At 37.5% G+C, this 17,143-nt stretch overlaps 1 protein-coding gene across 5 annotated transcripts in view; it reads right to left on the bottom strand.

Moving 5' to 3' along the window:
* The window catches only part of ETV1 (ETS variant transcription factor 1), a 71,027-nt gene extending 54,195 nt beyond the window's left edge, over positions 1–16,832 (bottom strand). For 3 of the 5 annotated variants that reach the window (XM_032991611.2, XM_032991615.2, XM_032991617.2), the window contains exons 1-5: positions 16,707–16,832; positions 16,020–16,153; positions 15,153–15,240; positions 13,371–13,418; positions 3,442–3,495 (exon numbers count right to left, since the gene is read on the bottom strand). In XM_032991611.2, the coding sequence (XP_032847502.1) occupies positions 3,442–3,495; positions 13,371–13,418; positions 15,153–15,240; positions 16,020–16,064 (235 nt within the window). In that variant the 5' untranslated portion in view covers positions 16,065–16,153; positions 16,707–16,832. Of the gene's footprint in view, positions 1–3,441; positions 3,496–12,841; positions 13,174–13,370; positions 13,419–15,152; positions 15,241–16,019; positions 16,154–16,293; positions 16,438–16,706 lie in introns of those variants that run through there. The other 2 variants (XM_032991613.2, XM_032991616.2) reach the window with 2 other exon arrangements.
* Between the last annotated feature and the right edge of the window lie 311 nt (positions 16,833–17,143).

Genomic DNA, 17,143 nt, shown 5'->3' with positions numbered 1-17,143 from the left:
AGAATTTCCAAGTAAACGTCTGTAAAAGTGATTCCTCCCTCTTCCTGTGAAATTTTTGTTTCTTATGAGAACAGAAATGAGAGTAAGAAAATTACACAGTTTAATATGCAATTGTGATATTTTTCCAGTATAATTGCAGGCAAAAAAAAAAAATAGTATTTTCGATATATATTTTTCTCCCTTAGAACTCAAAAAGTTCAGTTGTTGCAGAAAGCAGGTTACAAGAAACTAAACTGCGATTTTTCAAATTTCTTCTGAACAGGTTAGTTGTTAACTACTCTTCATTGCACTCTCTGAGCTAAACTACAGAAACATTCTTTGTGATAGGTATGCAAAGTTAAAAAAACATTTAATAAAAAGGTAATACAAGATGGAGCTTTGGATGCTGTGACAGAAAAGAAAGGTTTGGAAGCACAGACATTTCTAAGAACATTATGTAGGAAGGACCTCTTTCCAGAAGACATAATGGAGTAACAAAATAAATTCAACTTTAAACTGGTGCACTGAAGTTTAAAGCATTAAGGGGAAGCTTGTCATGATGGATCCTTAGGCTAGTAGAGATAGGCGCGATTCCAGCAATGTCAGTATCACATGAAGTTATGCTAGCTGTTGATCTCATAATATCCAAAGCCCACACCTAACTATAAATATATATATATGTTATATTTGCTTTTTGAAAACTGATTTAAGTTTAATAGCAACTCATAATTGAAATATTCATGGTCCCAAGCTAGCTTTGAAGTTAAATCCCTAAGTGGATAAAATGGACTGTATATCTAATCTAAACTAAATGTTTCCCTTAGTTACTAATACCAGTGCAGTTTCACTAGTTAACGTTACAGAAAAAAAATGCAAAACCCTCAGCGCTTTAAGGGGCATTTAGTCCTGCTCAGCACTAGGACACCACACGTGATCTCAGCAATATCAGCTCCTCCATCACCTTTCACATCTTTGCTTCAAGAGTTGAGGAAGTTGGTGATATCTAGGCAAGAAAGTTTTAACCACAGCTTTCCATCACTGCTCCGGTTACTGAGGTTTCTTACAACTCTTCAATGTTACAAGTTTCAGTTTAAGACCACAATCTACCTCAGGTTTAAAGCCCACTTCTCAAGCACTGAAGCTAGGAATAAAATGTCACTAATGTTTGTACCTGGACTGCAGACTCTAACTGTTTCAGTGGAGCACTTCAATTTTCTTTACATACTCAGAATATCACACGCACACACCCCTACCTATATACAGCTCCATAAATTAAATTTGTGCAGGAAAAATCACTGTTTGGTTGCCTCTGACCAAAAGTGGCTGTGGCCTCTTTCACTGGTTTATGCTTCTGTCCTTCACCATTTTCGGCTCAATTAAATCTATTAAACAATGAACCTATGGAAGCTTCCCCACCCTCTCCCGTGTTTAAAAAAAAAAATATCAAAAAAAAAAAAAAAAAAAGCCAAGTGCTCCTGCCAGTCTGCTGCCAGTAACAGGGTGAGTACTGTACAGACTTATAGATTATATATAGTAAGTAATTATAATAGAGTTCGAAGGCAGGTTTGCATCCTAGAGAAAACAGTCACAATTGTGCTACTTCTGCAGCAGTAATTTCCCCGTGGCTTTGGTTATGTTGATCTCCGTTCTTGTTTCGCAGAGCCCACAGCTACATACATTATATCCAAGTACATGTCTGAAACTCCATAACCTTTGCCAGAGTAACTCTCCAGGAAGCTCTCCTGACCTTTACTTAAGATAAAGAAACCAACTGAAATGAAGAAATAAATGTTCCTTTGATAATACTGTGTAAGCTGTGGCTAAGGAACTTTGAAATACAACAGCATTAATAAAATAGCCATATTAGGAGAATTTCTTTATCACCAAAACCAGTGACCAGCTTCAATAAGGCTTTTCATTCACAGTTCACAAATTATTTTCCAAGAATCATTGACTTGTTGTGCAACGATAATTGTGGGTTAATAGAAGCCCTAACTGAACTTTGTACTCTTACACAAAGGATGTATGCATACATGACTATATTTGGACACAGCTACATATGTAGGATAAAGTATCAGACTTTCAACTTATAGAACAGTTTTGGCTTTCATATAATTTAACTTTAAAAAAAAAAAAAAAGTCTTTAAAGTCAGATGTGGAAAAGAAAAAAAGAAAAAAGCCAAATCTGTTACAAAGGGCACCTTTAAAAGTGACCAAGATTGTTGGTTGGTATATATACCAGAAGTTCAAGACAAAAACAAAATAAATTGTTGCTGTGCAAGTATACTATCAGAGTCCAGGGGACAAAAATACCTTTTTTTCTTTCTTTTTTCCACAGAAAATGTTGTTATGAATTCTCTCAATAAATTTTTCTTGAAACAGTTTCTGAATAACTGGAAAAAATCCTCTAAATGATTTGTAAAAAAATGCAACAAGTCTGAATTTGTTTTTTGGGTATTTTAATGAAATTCTTTTTAATCTAATTTTAATCTTAACATTTCAGTACATGAATGCTGTATTTAACAGCTGTCTGGTTTAGCGAACTGCAGTAATTCACTCCAATAGGATAAATTACTTAAGTTATTTAGCAAAACCGAAAAGCTACCATGCACTCTGCTACGATCAGCCGACACTGTTTAGAAGAGACCTGTAATGATGGAGAGAAGCCTTGCAATGAGGAAGAAAGATGCATAAAGTAGTTCCAAGAAGTCTGTGACGCTGTCATATAATGTTTCTCGTGCCACTTCTTTACTACTCTTGCAACCCCCCCAAAACCACAGAACAGCAGGTACAGCAAAGGGGAGCCAGTGTTTAACAGAAAAGTAGCCCTTCAGCAGATAAAGGCAAGATTTGAGGGGTACATGCTGAAAAAATAAGTTTGGGCACACGTTAAGTAAAGTAGCAAACAATGCAAAGCATCCAAGCCTAACACAGCTCCTGTTTCCTCCCATTAATTCAAAGGGAAATTTTGTTTGAGCAATCAAATGACACATGCTAAGATGACTTAAAAATGCTTCGGCAGTGGCTGTATTCGATTGATTATGTGGAGAATTTTAATTTTTTTATTTATACACAAAACTCACTGAGCAGCCCGATTTCTGCTCGGCAGAGCTACCTCCTATGTCCCATAGTATCTGATCTCTATAGGCTCAACATGCTCCTTGCTCCACGGACAGCAGAACTCCCTCCACCTCCGCAAGGTGAGTTTTTCTTTGCCTCCCTGGGGCTGGGGGGGTAGGAATTACAAGAGAGGGCCCCCCGCTAAAAGTTATACCTTCAGCCTAAACAATTTCTTTTGGCTGCATGTCAAAACGCCACTTGCTTTATCTATTCATCGTGCTGATGTCACCAATCGGCGAAAGGAGCTATCACATGACCACAGAGGACACAATAAATAACAAATATGAAGACCCAAATATAAATATACATTTTTAAGGAAGTGTTGATTTATACTGTACTTACAACTTTCAGCCTGATAGTCTGGCACAAACTGCTCGTCATTGTCAGGTACCTGAGCTGAAGAAAGGAAAACAAAAACAAAAAACAAACAAGAAAAACAAGGAAAGAATTAAAAAAAGCCATTAAAGCATAAATAAAGACTCTTGTGCTTAATTTGAAGCACAGCCAAGATTAAAGCTATAATTTTTTTTCTCATTGTTGAGTATGAAAATCAGGCAAGTGCATCATTTTAATATCAGATAAACCCTGGGGTGAAGCTGTGCGGTGCGAGTCCAGAGCAGCTGCGGTACAGGGCGATGGGGACAGGAGGATGTGACGGCTGACACTGGCACTGGCCCTGCCTCACCCCCTGCACGAGGGTCTGGACCTACCATGCCACTGGTAAAACCCATCAGTGCTCATTTGCAAAGTATCTGCACGGAAAGTCTGCATAAAATCAAATCCTAGCATTTCACGCTTATGCATGTTTAACCCCAAACTACCACACCTTCGGCTTACTTAAAAGCGATTGCAATTTTTCATGGCAGTCAGCCAACACAGTATGGATTTTTGTTATTGTTTTAAATACTCAAAAAGAACTATTTTACCAGGCCAGAGAATTCCTGTTCAATGACAACATTTCAGACATTGAAAAAAAAGATTTACTTAAGGCAAGGGTAATTATTAACATCCATTCACCCTCTGTAAGATCATCTTCCCTTTTAGGAAACTTTCATCACAAACCTGAGCTATATAATATAATCATTTCACAGTCTGATGATACATAATTTTGCATCTGTGGTACCACAGTTCCTTTTCATTGTATATCTAAGATATTAGCCATCTCTCATACTGCGTTGTAAACTCATTTAAATCATTTAAGCTGAAAAAATACTGTATTATAGGTGAATACATTCCAATAACTGCAGATCATTATGCTGAGAAGCAGCATCCTAGGAGCATGACTGGTTCTGGGTACCTCTCAAGAGAGATCCAGCTTGCCGTCTCTGAACTTTGTCAGCTTGTTCTCAATGTACACTAACTAGAATCACCACAGCAAAGCTGCATAAAATTATCTGATTGAAAAAATTTTAATTTACACAGTTCTTGTCTAAAGACAAGCAAATAATTTATATGATCTTAATTAAAAGTTAACATCTGCCATGATCTGGTTACCCAACAAAATTTGAGAGGCAAATGCTGGTTATATCATCATTTAGCGAAACAGTGACTATCACACCATTAAATACATTATACGTTAAATTCTAAAATGTAACTTTAATGCCACTCAGAACACTTTCTAAGTTTAAGAAGCATACATTCCCCTTTATATATGTGCAATTGCTACTAGTTTTAACAGAATTTGCTCAAAATAAAAAGACCTATTTAAATGTAATTACTATTATTTTGAATATGCACTACAGTACCCTTCATGGACCAGATCTCCACTCCTTACTATGGAAATATTTCTAATGACTTAACCGAGAGGTTTTTTCCTAGGTAAAAAGTTAAGAATCAGGCTCATTATATCAAAAAATTTGTTGTCAGCTTTAAAATAAATGTTTAAAGTCCTACTGTCTTGATTGCATCAAATACCCCTTAAGAACAAATGACCTTGAGAAACCAAACACAGATTTGAAAAGAAGTGTAAGATAAATACATAAGGTATAATTAGCACTACTCTGAAAAAAAAAGCCTAGTTATTGTGGCTTTATTGTTCAATTTTTTTAATAACCTACCCTTCTAGAAGAAGCCAGTACCTCTGAGGACACGTTAGCTCCTCAAAGTTTGAAGCTGTATAAAACATGTATTTTACCAACCAAATTTTACCAGTATTTTTGATGCATTAAATTTCTCTTTTCTCCAGAGAAACCACAGGACTTTTACCAGAAATTAACTCAGAGACAACATGAGCCCAAATGCTAACACGCTGCAATTCACTGCATGCGAATGTTAGGCATTTTTCTTACAAAAATGCCAAATATTTGATTGCCACAAAAGAATCCAAGTATGAAATCAAGGTATCCTACTTAAAAATCAGTTCCTAAGGATTTCTTACATTTCCTATTCTTTTTGAAAGGTCTATGAGTACATTCAGAGTTAAAAGTAACTGTATCAAGTAATTTCTTGTTTACAGAAGACACATCCCACACATTTTTCTTAAGCCAGCTATCATTATCAAATGCAGCAAGGAGGCTAGTATGACTGTTTTTTTATACACACACATACATTTTTTATACATACATACATACATACATATATATATATATATATATATCTGTTAATCTGTGAATCCGGGATATCTGAGAAAGGCTAAAAGAAAACAAAAACCCTCCTGTCAAAATCAGGAGGCTACATTCAGTGATTGCAGAACTGGGACAGCAATCTTATATAACTTTCTAGAGTGTACTCTGTGCACTAGACTGCTTCACCGATGCTTTATTCTGGTGTTAGCAGTTTAACTTGACTTACTCCGTAACATACCTGTTGTAGCGATATATGTATATAGCAGTAAATGAGGTTCTTTTTTTTCTAATTACATAGTAAGAAAAAATAAAATACATCTGACTGAACTGTCACAGAAAACCAGTATATTACTTTAGAAATTCCTTCATTATCCGTGATTTGGTCTGGAGTAAACAAGAAAAAATATAGTCCATTCACGGATCCCCAAAATCTATGAAGGCATATTTTATAGAGATCAAAGCACATCACTTTATCAGTACTCTAGAAATAGGTGGAGACTACGCTGTCAAAATGTATTTTAAATATAATATTGACATAGCCTTAAAAGCCTCTGTAGGAAAAATACAGCAAGTTAAGAAGTGTTTAAAACCCTGCCAAATATAAACAAAACAAATAACAACATCCAAACTGTTCAACCCAGGAACATGTATTTCCTACTGGAGTCCAATTTTAGTAGCATCAGTACCTTAGAAACGAGCCCACAAGCCTATACAAAGAAATTAAAAGAACTGCTAAATGTTGGAAACGAGAACTTGAATTATTCCTTTGTATAATCTGGCATTATTTTTAAACTAGCAGAACTGAGACTTGCACATGATCATACTGCAGAAATGCAAGCAACCATCAACAGACTTCTTCCACCGGAATCCTGCTGTGAGAGCGCAAATAATCGGGATGCATCATCCCACTACTCAAAGGGAAGAGAGTACCTTGAGTTTGGGTAATTACAAACACAACTCTGCAGCAAATTAAACAGACAGGTAAAGACTCTTCCGCCTGAACGTCCAAAAGGAAAATACAACTTTCAGTGTTGCAACTGTCTGCGTATTTATATATATATGCCATTCATTTCCCCTTTCCTTTTATTCACAAATACTGCAATTCAGCAAGGCTGCTATAAAATCTTCATTGGTCTTCTGTTAACATACTCAACAATGCATAAATCACCAAAACTTTTTTTTTCTTTGCCATTCAGAGGAAAATTGAAAAAGATATCTGAAAAGATCATCTAACTGAATGAGAATATTTCCCTGAGCTACTTAATTATGGGGGTTTGAGAAGGCAAGTATATTCCAAAAGACTAATAAAAGGTTTTGAAGGATATTAAGCACGTGGCTTTTACTGCTAATAGCAGAAGCAGCTACATTAGTTCATTCCACATTCAGAGCCATCAAGTCTCAGACTCCTGAAGCAGACAACATCTGCAGCATAAACTATCCAGCACAGCCTAGATTATTACCAAAAGTTTTCTTTTTCTTCTGATTATAGCTATAATGTCTCAAGAGGATTTGGGAAGTGTACAGAAATGTTAATGATCATATTGAGGATGTTATCAGTTTAGATTTTACAGTTTCACAACCTACTGAGTTAAAATCAGTTTGACAAAAGCAAACATTCACAGCACAAAAATACTTAATACTTGTTTGTAGTTTTTGGAGCTTTAAAAAGCCTTTGAAAAGCTGAACTGACAGCTTATTTTGCAAAGGGAAAGCAATTTGGGGGGGGGGGGGGGGGAAGGAGGGGGGGAAGCTTAGAACTAGGGCCTGTTAGCTTGCTTTCATTGCAAGTAAACAAAAATGAAAAGTCCCCATTAACAAGCATCCAGGACAAAAGGAGTTAATATTTAATTAAAACCAGCTCTATCCACTGTAACAATGACCTGGAGCCAAACAAGGCAGAAGATGTATGAGTCATTCTTTCTGCCAGTGAATGAGACAGCTGATCTCCGAAGCAATTCCTCAAGACAAGCAGTCAGAACTGGAGTTCTGCCTCCATTCACAAAAACACAGTCCAGCATGAACCATGTGGCCCCAACCACAAGCTTTTCATGTCACACCCTTCCAGAAAGCTACAGCAAAGTAAACTTGAACTTTAGGCATAAACACACTGATTTCACTGCTTTGTCTCAAGATGCAGCACAGACCTGCTGAGGAACGTTATTTAATAAATGAAAAGTTAAGCGAACTATAAAGGGCTTAAATTTAACTCTTCCTTCTCCCAACCACAAACTGCTTCCAAAAACTCAGCTGCACTCCAGGGAAAGGTGTTCCTGTTAAAAAACGGAAACTTTCCAGAAAAACAAGAAGCTGCAAACCTCCTCGCTTCACAAAACTGTATTTTGGGTAGCAGAACACTTCCTGCAGTACTGTGTTCTCTGACCTCACACTTCACTTTTAGAGCTAAGAGCAATACATTTTAAAATATCAATCATTTATTCAAAGTGGCAAAAGAAACTGAAATTCACAGGAAATTATATATGAACGGTAGTATTTTGGCTTCAGCTAAAATAAGACTTCAGGCCTCAACAGTAATGACTCTATTGAGTTTTCTTTGATTCATTGTCACTTCTGAATATCTGAAAGATTGTATAAATTGTAAGTATTCCTGAAAGAGCTGGGGGGTGAGGGGGGAGGGGGGCTGGTTGTTGGTTTTTCTTCCACGGGAGCAACTGTTTCTAACAAAGGAGCATTCAGATGGCAAAACAGTGACAAATTTCAAGATGGTAAAAAATATTATTTCCCATAAGCACTGGATATGCTGTCAAAACAACCTAAACCCCTTTTTACATAACGTGAGAAGCTCTGACTAATAAACTTAAATGCAGTTCAAAACTAGCTCCAGATCTCAAAATTCTTACTTATGTGAATAATCCCTAAGAATATGAAGATGGGTTTGCAGAATCTGCTCTTCATTTGCTGCTATACTAAAAAGGAGAAAAAAAGTTAGCTTAAAAGGAACACTCATATTTAACATTTTGCTACATCCCTCATGGTTTGCAAACCCCACTATGCCTTTGAAAATTTTTGAGTAAAAGGCATTTACTTTTCCAGCAAACAAGGAAAATGTTAGAAAGTTTATTACTACACAGACTCAGATTTCTAGATTTCTAATGCGTTTATTTCGTTTTAAAAGAACATCCCCCTCCTCTCCTCCCATTCTGCCCCCCCCTTTTGCCTAGTCTAACTTTTTCTTCTCTTTTTGTGCACAGATATTTAAAATCAAGAGATAAGAATATGTGAAAGCCAAATCCGTCAGAGCACTAGAACAAAAAAAAAAAAAAAAAAAAAAGCTATTCTCTGTACTACAAATTCCAAAATGAAAATTTTCACAGCTTTTTAGGGCAGTCTCCGTAAAACAGATTTTACCCATGGAGGTATTAAATTATCATTCATTGACTATTTTTGCTCCTATAACAATGTGGATAGTTCTTGAATATGGTTACATAGCATTTGCCTTACACTGGGTAAATTTTTCATCTTTTTTTTTTTTTTGGCAGAAACAAGCTAGTTAGCCAGCGTAAGCTGCTACATATCTTCACTGATTTAAGTGAAGCCACTCTAACTAGACTAATATTTGAATATCTAGTACTTTCTTTTATTAAGAATAACCAATTGAGAACTAGAAACTAATTTTCATATCTCATCATTTAAGAAATAAACTAGAAGTCAACACTAGCCTAGGCATCACCTCAACACTGGTGCATCCTTCACAACAGGAAGACAGAGCGCAGAAACTTATTTCCTAAAGTTCATTACAAATTTGGGTATTAATTATTTAAGAGAAATAACTTACTTTCAGATACCGAGAACTGGATTTTATATACTGGTAGCTTGTAGTAGCCATACATTCAATTTAGCTACGCTGCAGAAGAAGCATGAACCCGTTACCTGTAGCTGTTGTTTCAAACCACTTACTGTTCACTTAATTGGTTTATATTTTTTCAAGTCACCCAAAGAACATTATATTTTATTTTTCAGTTTATTACCATCTGAGAAGCATTTATTTATTGCTCTACGAAGCAGATTCAGTGCATAAATTCATCATCTGTCTTTGCTTGGGATAACTTTTATGTATCTTTTAACAAGCTATAGGAGGAACTAGTATCTGAAAGTCATTTTAAATAAAAATATGGGGGTTTGTTAACCTATTATTCTCCCAAAACCCAATGCTTTCACCATGGAAAGGAGCCACTCACCCACTAAGAATTTGTTCTCTCTCTTCATTTTATTCCAGAATAAGAAGGAAGAGCTACCATGACAGGATAACATTAGATTAACATTTGAACCATTTTTTTCAAGTCACTGAACAATTGCTATCTGCCAAAACCAATCTGATTCCAAATATACAGAATCAATAAAGGCATTTTATAATATTATCATGACAAAATGTTGCCATCAAATTATTTAAATATAAAACAAAAGGTAATACCTGAATAATATTTTCCTTGTTTAGCAATAGGCAATTTTAACTATTTCCTCTCAAGTTTGAAGGTTAAAACAATTATTAAAAGCTTCCCACTTTCAATTTCTAGCATCAGGAAACAGTTATAGTCTATCTTCTGTCCTGCATAACAACTGACATGAGGGAACTTTATTCAGAGTAAGTTTTACAACAAAATAATTTAAATTCTTTCTTACTTATTTAATACTACACAGAGTAAGAAGCAAAATTCATTTCCATAAAAATCCAGTATGCAGCTAGTGGAACACATTTGTAAGTTTTCTGTAAGTGGTATTCAGCTTGTTAATTATGGAGTAATAAAATATTAAAGAGGTAACTGAATTGTTTACATTTTGGATTAGCGCTTTAATACATGTGAACCTCCCACCATTTTCAATAGGAAGAGAATGCCTTTCCTCTCTATTTACGTGTTTACCACCAACTTGTCACAGGTGACACTAACTGTAAAAATCTCCAGGCTGAACTATGTGATGTAGTAAGGATAGCTTCAGGAAAAACAGAACAAAAAAATCCACAAGCATTTTTTGTGTGTCAAAAAATGCAATTCACTTTCTTCTCCTAACTAGTAAGTAGATTTTTGACCTGGTTACTCCCCAGTGGGGATCTGAACTCGTGGGAGAAACCTGGTCAGCTGCCACTGCTTTTCTTAAAACGGGTCAAGATGTTTTAAAATTTCATGGTCATTTCCCTGGCTCCAGAGCATTATGAAGAGAAATATGTAAACATTACTGATGCTGCCAAATTGGCAGACTTCTAGCCTATGAAGGTCCAGAAGAACATAAATGGACACATCTAGCAATGGGTAAACAAGTCTGATTTCAAAATCTGTTTCCTGGCTAAGCTCATCCATTTAGACATTTGAGCAGAGCTACAATATCCTCAAACACTAGTATATTATAAAGACTACCAGAAGTTGTATTGAGTGCATTTGCTTAATAAAGATTTGGGATCAAGTTAATAGCTCAATATTTGATTTTCTCATCTTGACTTATTTCAGTTTTAGTTAGCCTTTAGAAAAGCTGTGAAAAGTTTGTGTTTTATGGAACAGCTAAAACCATGGCATGGCCTGAAACACATAGATGCCTTAAAGTATTTCTAGAACACTGGAAAATCTGTAATATTTAGTTGTAATATGCTGTGGGAAAAATATAACATTATTTGGCTTTATTATCCTCTGCTAGATGAAAAGGCAGCTTTTTTTTTATGCATTTTTAAATACTTACCAGACGATGCTATCTGCTTTTTACAAAGGTTCCTTGACCTAGCTGACACAGGAATAGACACCTTTCTCTCTCAAAACATATCTAAATTTATTCAGTGAAATAGACTCAGATGAAGAGGAAAAAAAAGGCTCTCAAACAATTCTTTTTAGTCTAAAATAAGCGGTGCCTCCAGAATAAAAACTGCCATTACAGCCCATTACAGTAATTTATGTACCTACAGAAATGATTAAATCAGTTTTAAATTTCATATTATTTTTCAAACTTACATTATCTGCACATGCATTATGAATCTGACTGTATTTTTCTGACTTCTGATTAAAGAAATTCAATCATTTTCAGAAACAAAAACATCCATGCCTGCGAAAAATCAAACTAAAAGTTCTCCTCTCCATCAAAAAATAGCATCTTTCGAGTAGTATGTTAAAATACTTCTGGCTTGTTAGAATGAATAATACAAAAAAAAAAAAAAAAAAAAAAAAAAAGAGATCCTTTGGAAAATTACCACAGGGAGACAGCTACAGTTGTATCTGATCATTATCCTACAAAAATGATCTTAGTACAGGACATCCTGTTTTCAATAATTATGAAAGAATCATGTTAATTCAGAAAAATATATCTTCTGTTAATTTAAAGAGGACTTTTTGATTATATACAGAATAACCACATGCTAAAAATAATGCCAGGAGAATAAACGTGTCAGCAAAATAAACAATACCCCACAACTTATAGGTTAAGAACTTGACTAACTACATATAAAGCTGTTAAAACAGAATCAGTATGTAGGTAAGTAGTCATCAGCAATATTTCCCTCTTTCTAAGAAAACCAACAGCAAGCATTTCACCCCAACATCCCTCCTTTCCAAAAACAAAGAACATCTATTCTATAAACATCTGTGCATAGTCCAATACATGATAAAAAATAAACATGTGAATACTTACATTTATTTAAATCAGGATAAATTTGGAGAGATTATGTTAACATGCATCAAAATCATGTCTATTTCAGATGCAGAAGTTTACATAAAAACTTCAACCATAAATATTAAGAACAATGCATAAAAATCTTTATGCTTCAAATAAACAGTACTGTAAATATCAAAGGAAAAAAAAAAAAAACAGAAAATATTGCTGAAGAAAACAAATACACTTCAACAAGCAGAAAGCTACCTTGCATTTTGTTAAAGTTCTCTTAATGCAGCAGCTCATTTTGTTGTTAAATTAATCTCTCAACAGCTACTCTAAATTCAGATTTCTGCATTATTGTTCTTAAACCTTCTCTCTTCAGCAGAATGTGCTCTGCAAGATTATTTGAAATACTTAAAAGCACAAGCAGGTGTAAAACAGACCAATGTCAGTTTTCTAATCACCCAGTACACAATCTCACAACTACAAATATGAAGACAAAAATAACATGCAAAATATTTAAAGGTTTCTGAGGGAAAAAAAAAAAAAAAGAAGAAAGAAATAGTACTTTTTAAGTATTCCATACACACCTAATGTTCTGTGTTGTGAACAAGGTGGAAAGAAGACACTTGCACTTAAATCTTGAAGCATCCCGTCCCGATGAACCCAGAGAAACTAATTTCTGCCATCAGAAAAGTACTCCACCAGAACACCAAATAATTATACGTGCTGCTCTAAAGGAAACAGCAAGCCCAGTTCTGGCTGTATGTAGTCTCTCGAGGTACAATAATATAAACCTGATCAATTGCAATTAAAATCTGAACAGAGGCTTAGAACTTCAAGTCTTGGTGCATTAGTTCTTGCCAAAAGCAGATGTGATTGTGAGCTGGAAGCAATTTCTCCTGGTAATTTGTGATGACACTGGGTAGAGCAGCCCCAGAGTCCCCAAAGACAAACTCATCAGAGGCTCTAATGTATGCATGACACATGAGGTGGCTCTTTTAGAGCTCAATTAATTGGGCTGAACATTAAGACAGCAAGTTCAGGACTTTTTTTTTTTTTTTTTCTTCCCCCTCCAGAGTTGTTTTTCCTCTTTTTACAAGCAGTTTTTTCCCTTACCTTCTGCAAGCCATGTCTCCTGTAATTGGCTCAGATCTTGAAAGAGTTCTGCAAAAAGATGAAGACAGGGATAAAAGACTCACACCTTTAATCTCTTCGTAAGATTAAAATATGTTCGAAAATGTATTTTTCCTGAAGAACAATGTACATCAATTCTAATTTGGCAGTCAAACATACAAAGTAGGTATTTTCGGGTTGCAGTTAATGATTTTTCCACGCCTATTAATAAAAAAGAAGTACTTACTCTATTACTTTATTAACCTTTGAAATAATAACCAGAATCTTAACCAAGCTCTGTAGTGTAAAAGGCTCATTCAGCAATACATAGAAGTTTCAAATTATAATCCTTCTTACAGGTGAACTATTTCTCCTTATACAATTCAGGCCTCCTCCTGCACTATCTGCCCCAGATAAAGCTCTCTCGGACTTCAACAGGAGTTCTGCCTGAGCAATGACTGAGTATTTTTATTAGTAGGGTCATAGAAAAATTCTGAAGCAAAGACCTGAGATGCTACCATATCAAACAGAAATGGGAAATCTTTTGTGCTTCCCCTTACGTTTTACTTTGTATGACAAGAGAATCATCACTATTTTCTCTATGCTATACTCACTGTACTTCTTTAAAGTGAAACCACTTTCTCCATGGACTGAGTTTTGCAGCAGCTTATCTTTTTTTGCAGTTCACTGAAATCAGTTGCTCATAATGGGTGTAAACGAGAGCAGCATTCAGCTTGTAAAGCTCAGAAACTCAGTTATGAAAATTCTGTTTACCAAGTAGAATATTTGAACTGACAAATGGTTTATTTTTAATTTACTGTATTTTGAGAGAGACTTCCTCTTTTATGAATGCTGACAGATAACTATTTACATACACTTAAATTACGGAGGCTATCCATTTATCCTGCGGACTGATACCTCATGTTCATGTTAGGAAATCATTTAACTGAAAATCAGTAAGTTGTTTTCTTTTCAATCTACCCTAGAATAAACTTTTCCAAACAAGTAAGTAGGGATTTTGCAAAGTGTGTCCTCACCCTAGTAATATTTATATAGGGGCAAGTTGTAGGCCCCTATATACCTTCCTATATGTCTTATATACTTACAGGGGTGTAGGCATAGCACCTATACTGACCTTGCAACCTGAACAAGTGTTAACAGCTATTGCTAGACTACAGTTCTCAAGCTACAATCATGTGAGTGGCTACTGATAAGACTAAGTAACAAATCTTAGGCCTTCCAAAACTTTGTCCACTCTAGACTTCCTTAACTGTATTTCCCGGGATTTTTAACCCTACCATCAATAGAAACAGGCTGCCAGACATCAGGAGCCTGACTATTAGCTCTACAGCAAAACTAGAGTGAAAACCAACAGTCTCCACACCAGCATTTTTGCTCCTGCTACCACCAGTGAAAAGGATGTTAAAAGATGAGAGGAATGAGGAAAGCCCTGAACCTCAAGAGGCCTGAAGGTGAAAAAGCCAGGTGCCATGACTTGTGTCAGATGCAGCAAAGGCTTGGCTTCAGTACACGACACCTGTGTGCCACATGTGCAGCAGCACCTAAAATGCAACAGGGTAAGTAAAGAATATCAACTTTATCAGTTTACTTTTTAACAGCTTGTTTTGCAGTAGTAAATGAAATTTTCTTGTCTTGTTTATTCGGATTGATCTAGATATATTTATCTCCAAAATAAATAAATAGCTCTGAAAATGCTTCTCTGCATTAGTAAGTAAGGGGGGGGGGGGGGGGGGAGGAGGGAGGAGGGAAACAACAAGCCCTCACCTTCTGAATCATGAGCCAGGTCTCTGTTAATGAATTTTCTTTTCCTGACATTTGTCGGTCTCTCATTACAGTTTCGCCCACGCGGATTCTATAAACAGGAAAGATCAGTTACTTTAGAAATCTGAGGGTTTCTTCTTTTTTTTTTTTTTTTTTTTTTTTCTTTCATTTAATCAAGAATACTCAAAGCCGACGTGAATTCTTTACATTTTCAAACAGGGAAATGATCCTCTTGCAGCCTCCACTTTGTGGCAGAAGATATTTCTGGGCACCTAACATCCTCCAAAAGATTCCTGTGTCTAAATGCAACACATTTCTATCTACCTATGTAGACATCTATTTGTACAGATACATATAGGATGTGTTCAAACAGCAACACAATACCAACTATGTATTTTTAGCATCTAAAGTACACAAACCTACACAATAGCACATAAATCCCCTCTGCATATGCTACACAGGAGAACCCAGATTTGAGATTATAATAGACTGCTTTGTTTCCCTGTGCTACTTATAACATTGTTTGAAAAGTCCTGAAAAAGAAAAAAAAAAAATGTTAACGTTTGCCTCAACTTCATTCTTCTGAGCGCTGCAGGCAAACGCAGCCAGAAACTTTGAATGCAGCTGCTGCTGCTCTTGCTTCTCTCATCCGCTAATCGTGTGCATGATTTTTTAATCATCCCAAAACTGTCTTTAAAAGAACATGATGCTTTATTGAAATAACTAGGAAGATAGGCTCATCTTGCAGGCAAAGCTCCCAGATGAAGAGTCACCCCTACAGCAGGAACAAAGCAGATACTCTGCAAAACTCCCCCACAGAAATAAGTCGGAGTCAAGTTTATAAACACCAACTTTGAACTGATCACTCACATTGGTGACCATGTAAGGCACTTGCTGGTCATAAAATCCATCCATTCTGCAGCTCTTCCACAAGTCTTAGCTCAGTGTTTTATTTACTGGGCATTTGATCTGGAGATTTCCTCGGGATCTGGACTCCAATCAGCCTAGAGGGGAATACAAGATGGCTTTTAGATTTAAAAAAAAAAAAAAAAAAAAATCATGAATGAACTGCTTGAATTTGCATAGCTAATTAACCTCAAAGAGTCCCATTCATAAAAAACAACCCTCCCTTCTCTGCCTTCACCTGGGTTACACGCTTCTGCCAGGAAAACACGGAGCAAAAGCACTTCGAGGCAGCGGCAGCAAGCAGGGCGAGAGGCAGGGTTTTATTTACACTCCCCGCCGTATCCCCCGGGCGATCGGCGCAAGTGGCAGCCCCGACTCTCGCAAAACGTGTGCTCAACTCGTAATGGCGAACGGCGGGGCTCGCCGCGCACCTCACGGCGGCAGCGCCCGCCAGCCGCAGCCACGCACACGCACACGCACACACACTCACACGCACCCAACCACCCCCCCACGCACCCCACCCCCCCCCCCCCCACGCACCCAGCCACCTTCTCCCCCCACCCCACCCCCCCCACCCACAGGGCTCGCTCCTGCAACCCACCGCCACGCAAATCCTGCGGGGCGGCGGACAAAGTTGCGGGGAAGACCCACCTGAAGGCCACGCGCGGCGATCGGCTGCAAAAAATTCCCTCCAAATTTAATAAAAACATTAATTATTCCCCGGCACTTCCCCCCTTGGAAGCGGCGAGCGCCACTGACAGAGCTCAATCCCGTGGTTTTTCCTCTCCTCCTCCTCCAGGGGCCCCCGAGCCGCGCCGGCGGATCCCCGCCGCCCATTGGCTCCCCGCGCCCCCCGCCGGATCGCCGGATCGCCGCGCCGCCCCGGCCCCCTCGGCCCCGGCCCCCTCGGCCCCGGCCCCCTCGGCCCCGGCCCCCTCGGCCCCGGCCCCCTCGGCCCCGGCCCCCTCGGCCCCGGCCCCCGCCGCCAGCGCGGGGGGCGACTCTGCGATCCCCCCCCCCCCCGGCTTCTCTGCCGGGGGTGGGCGGGGGGGTTGGGGGGTTGGGGGGGGGGTGGTTTGGGATTGGGG

The sequence above is a fragment of the Tyto alba genome, unplaced genomic scaffold (assembly GCF_018691265.1).
Source record: "Tyto alba isolate M040663 unplaced genomic scaffold, T.alba_DEE_v4.0 Super-Scaffold_38, whole genome shotgun sequence".
Lineage (NCBI taxonomy): Eukaryota > Metazoa > Chordata > Aves > Strigiformes > Tytonidae > Tyto > Tyto alba.
The sequence above is the reverse complement of the archived record's forward strand: the minus strand, read 5'-3'. Positions and strand labels throughout refer to the sequence as shown.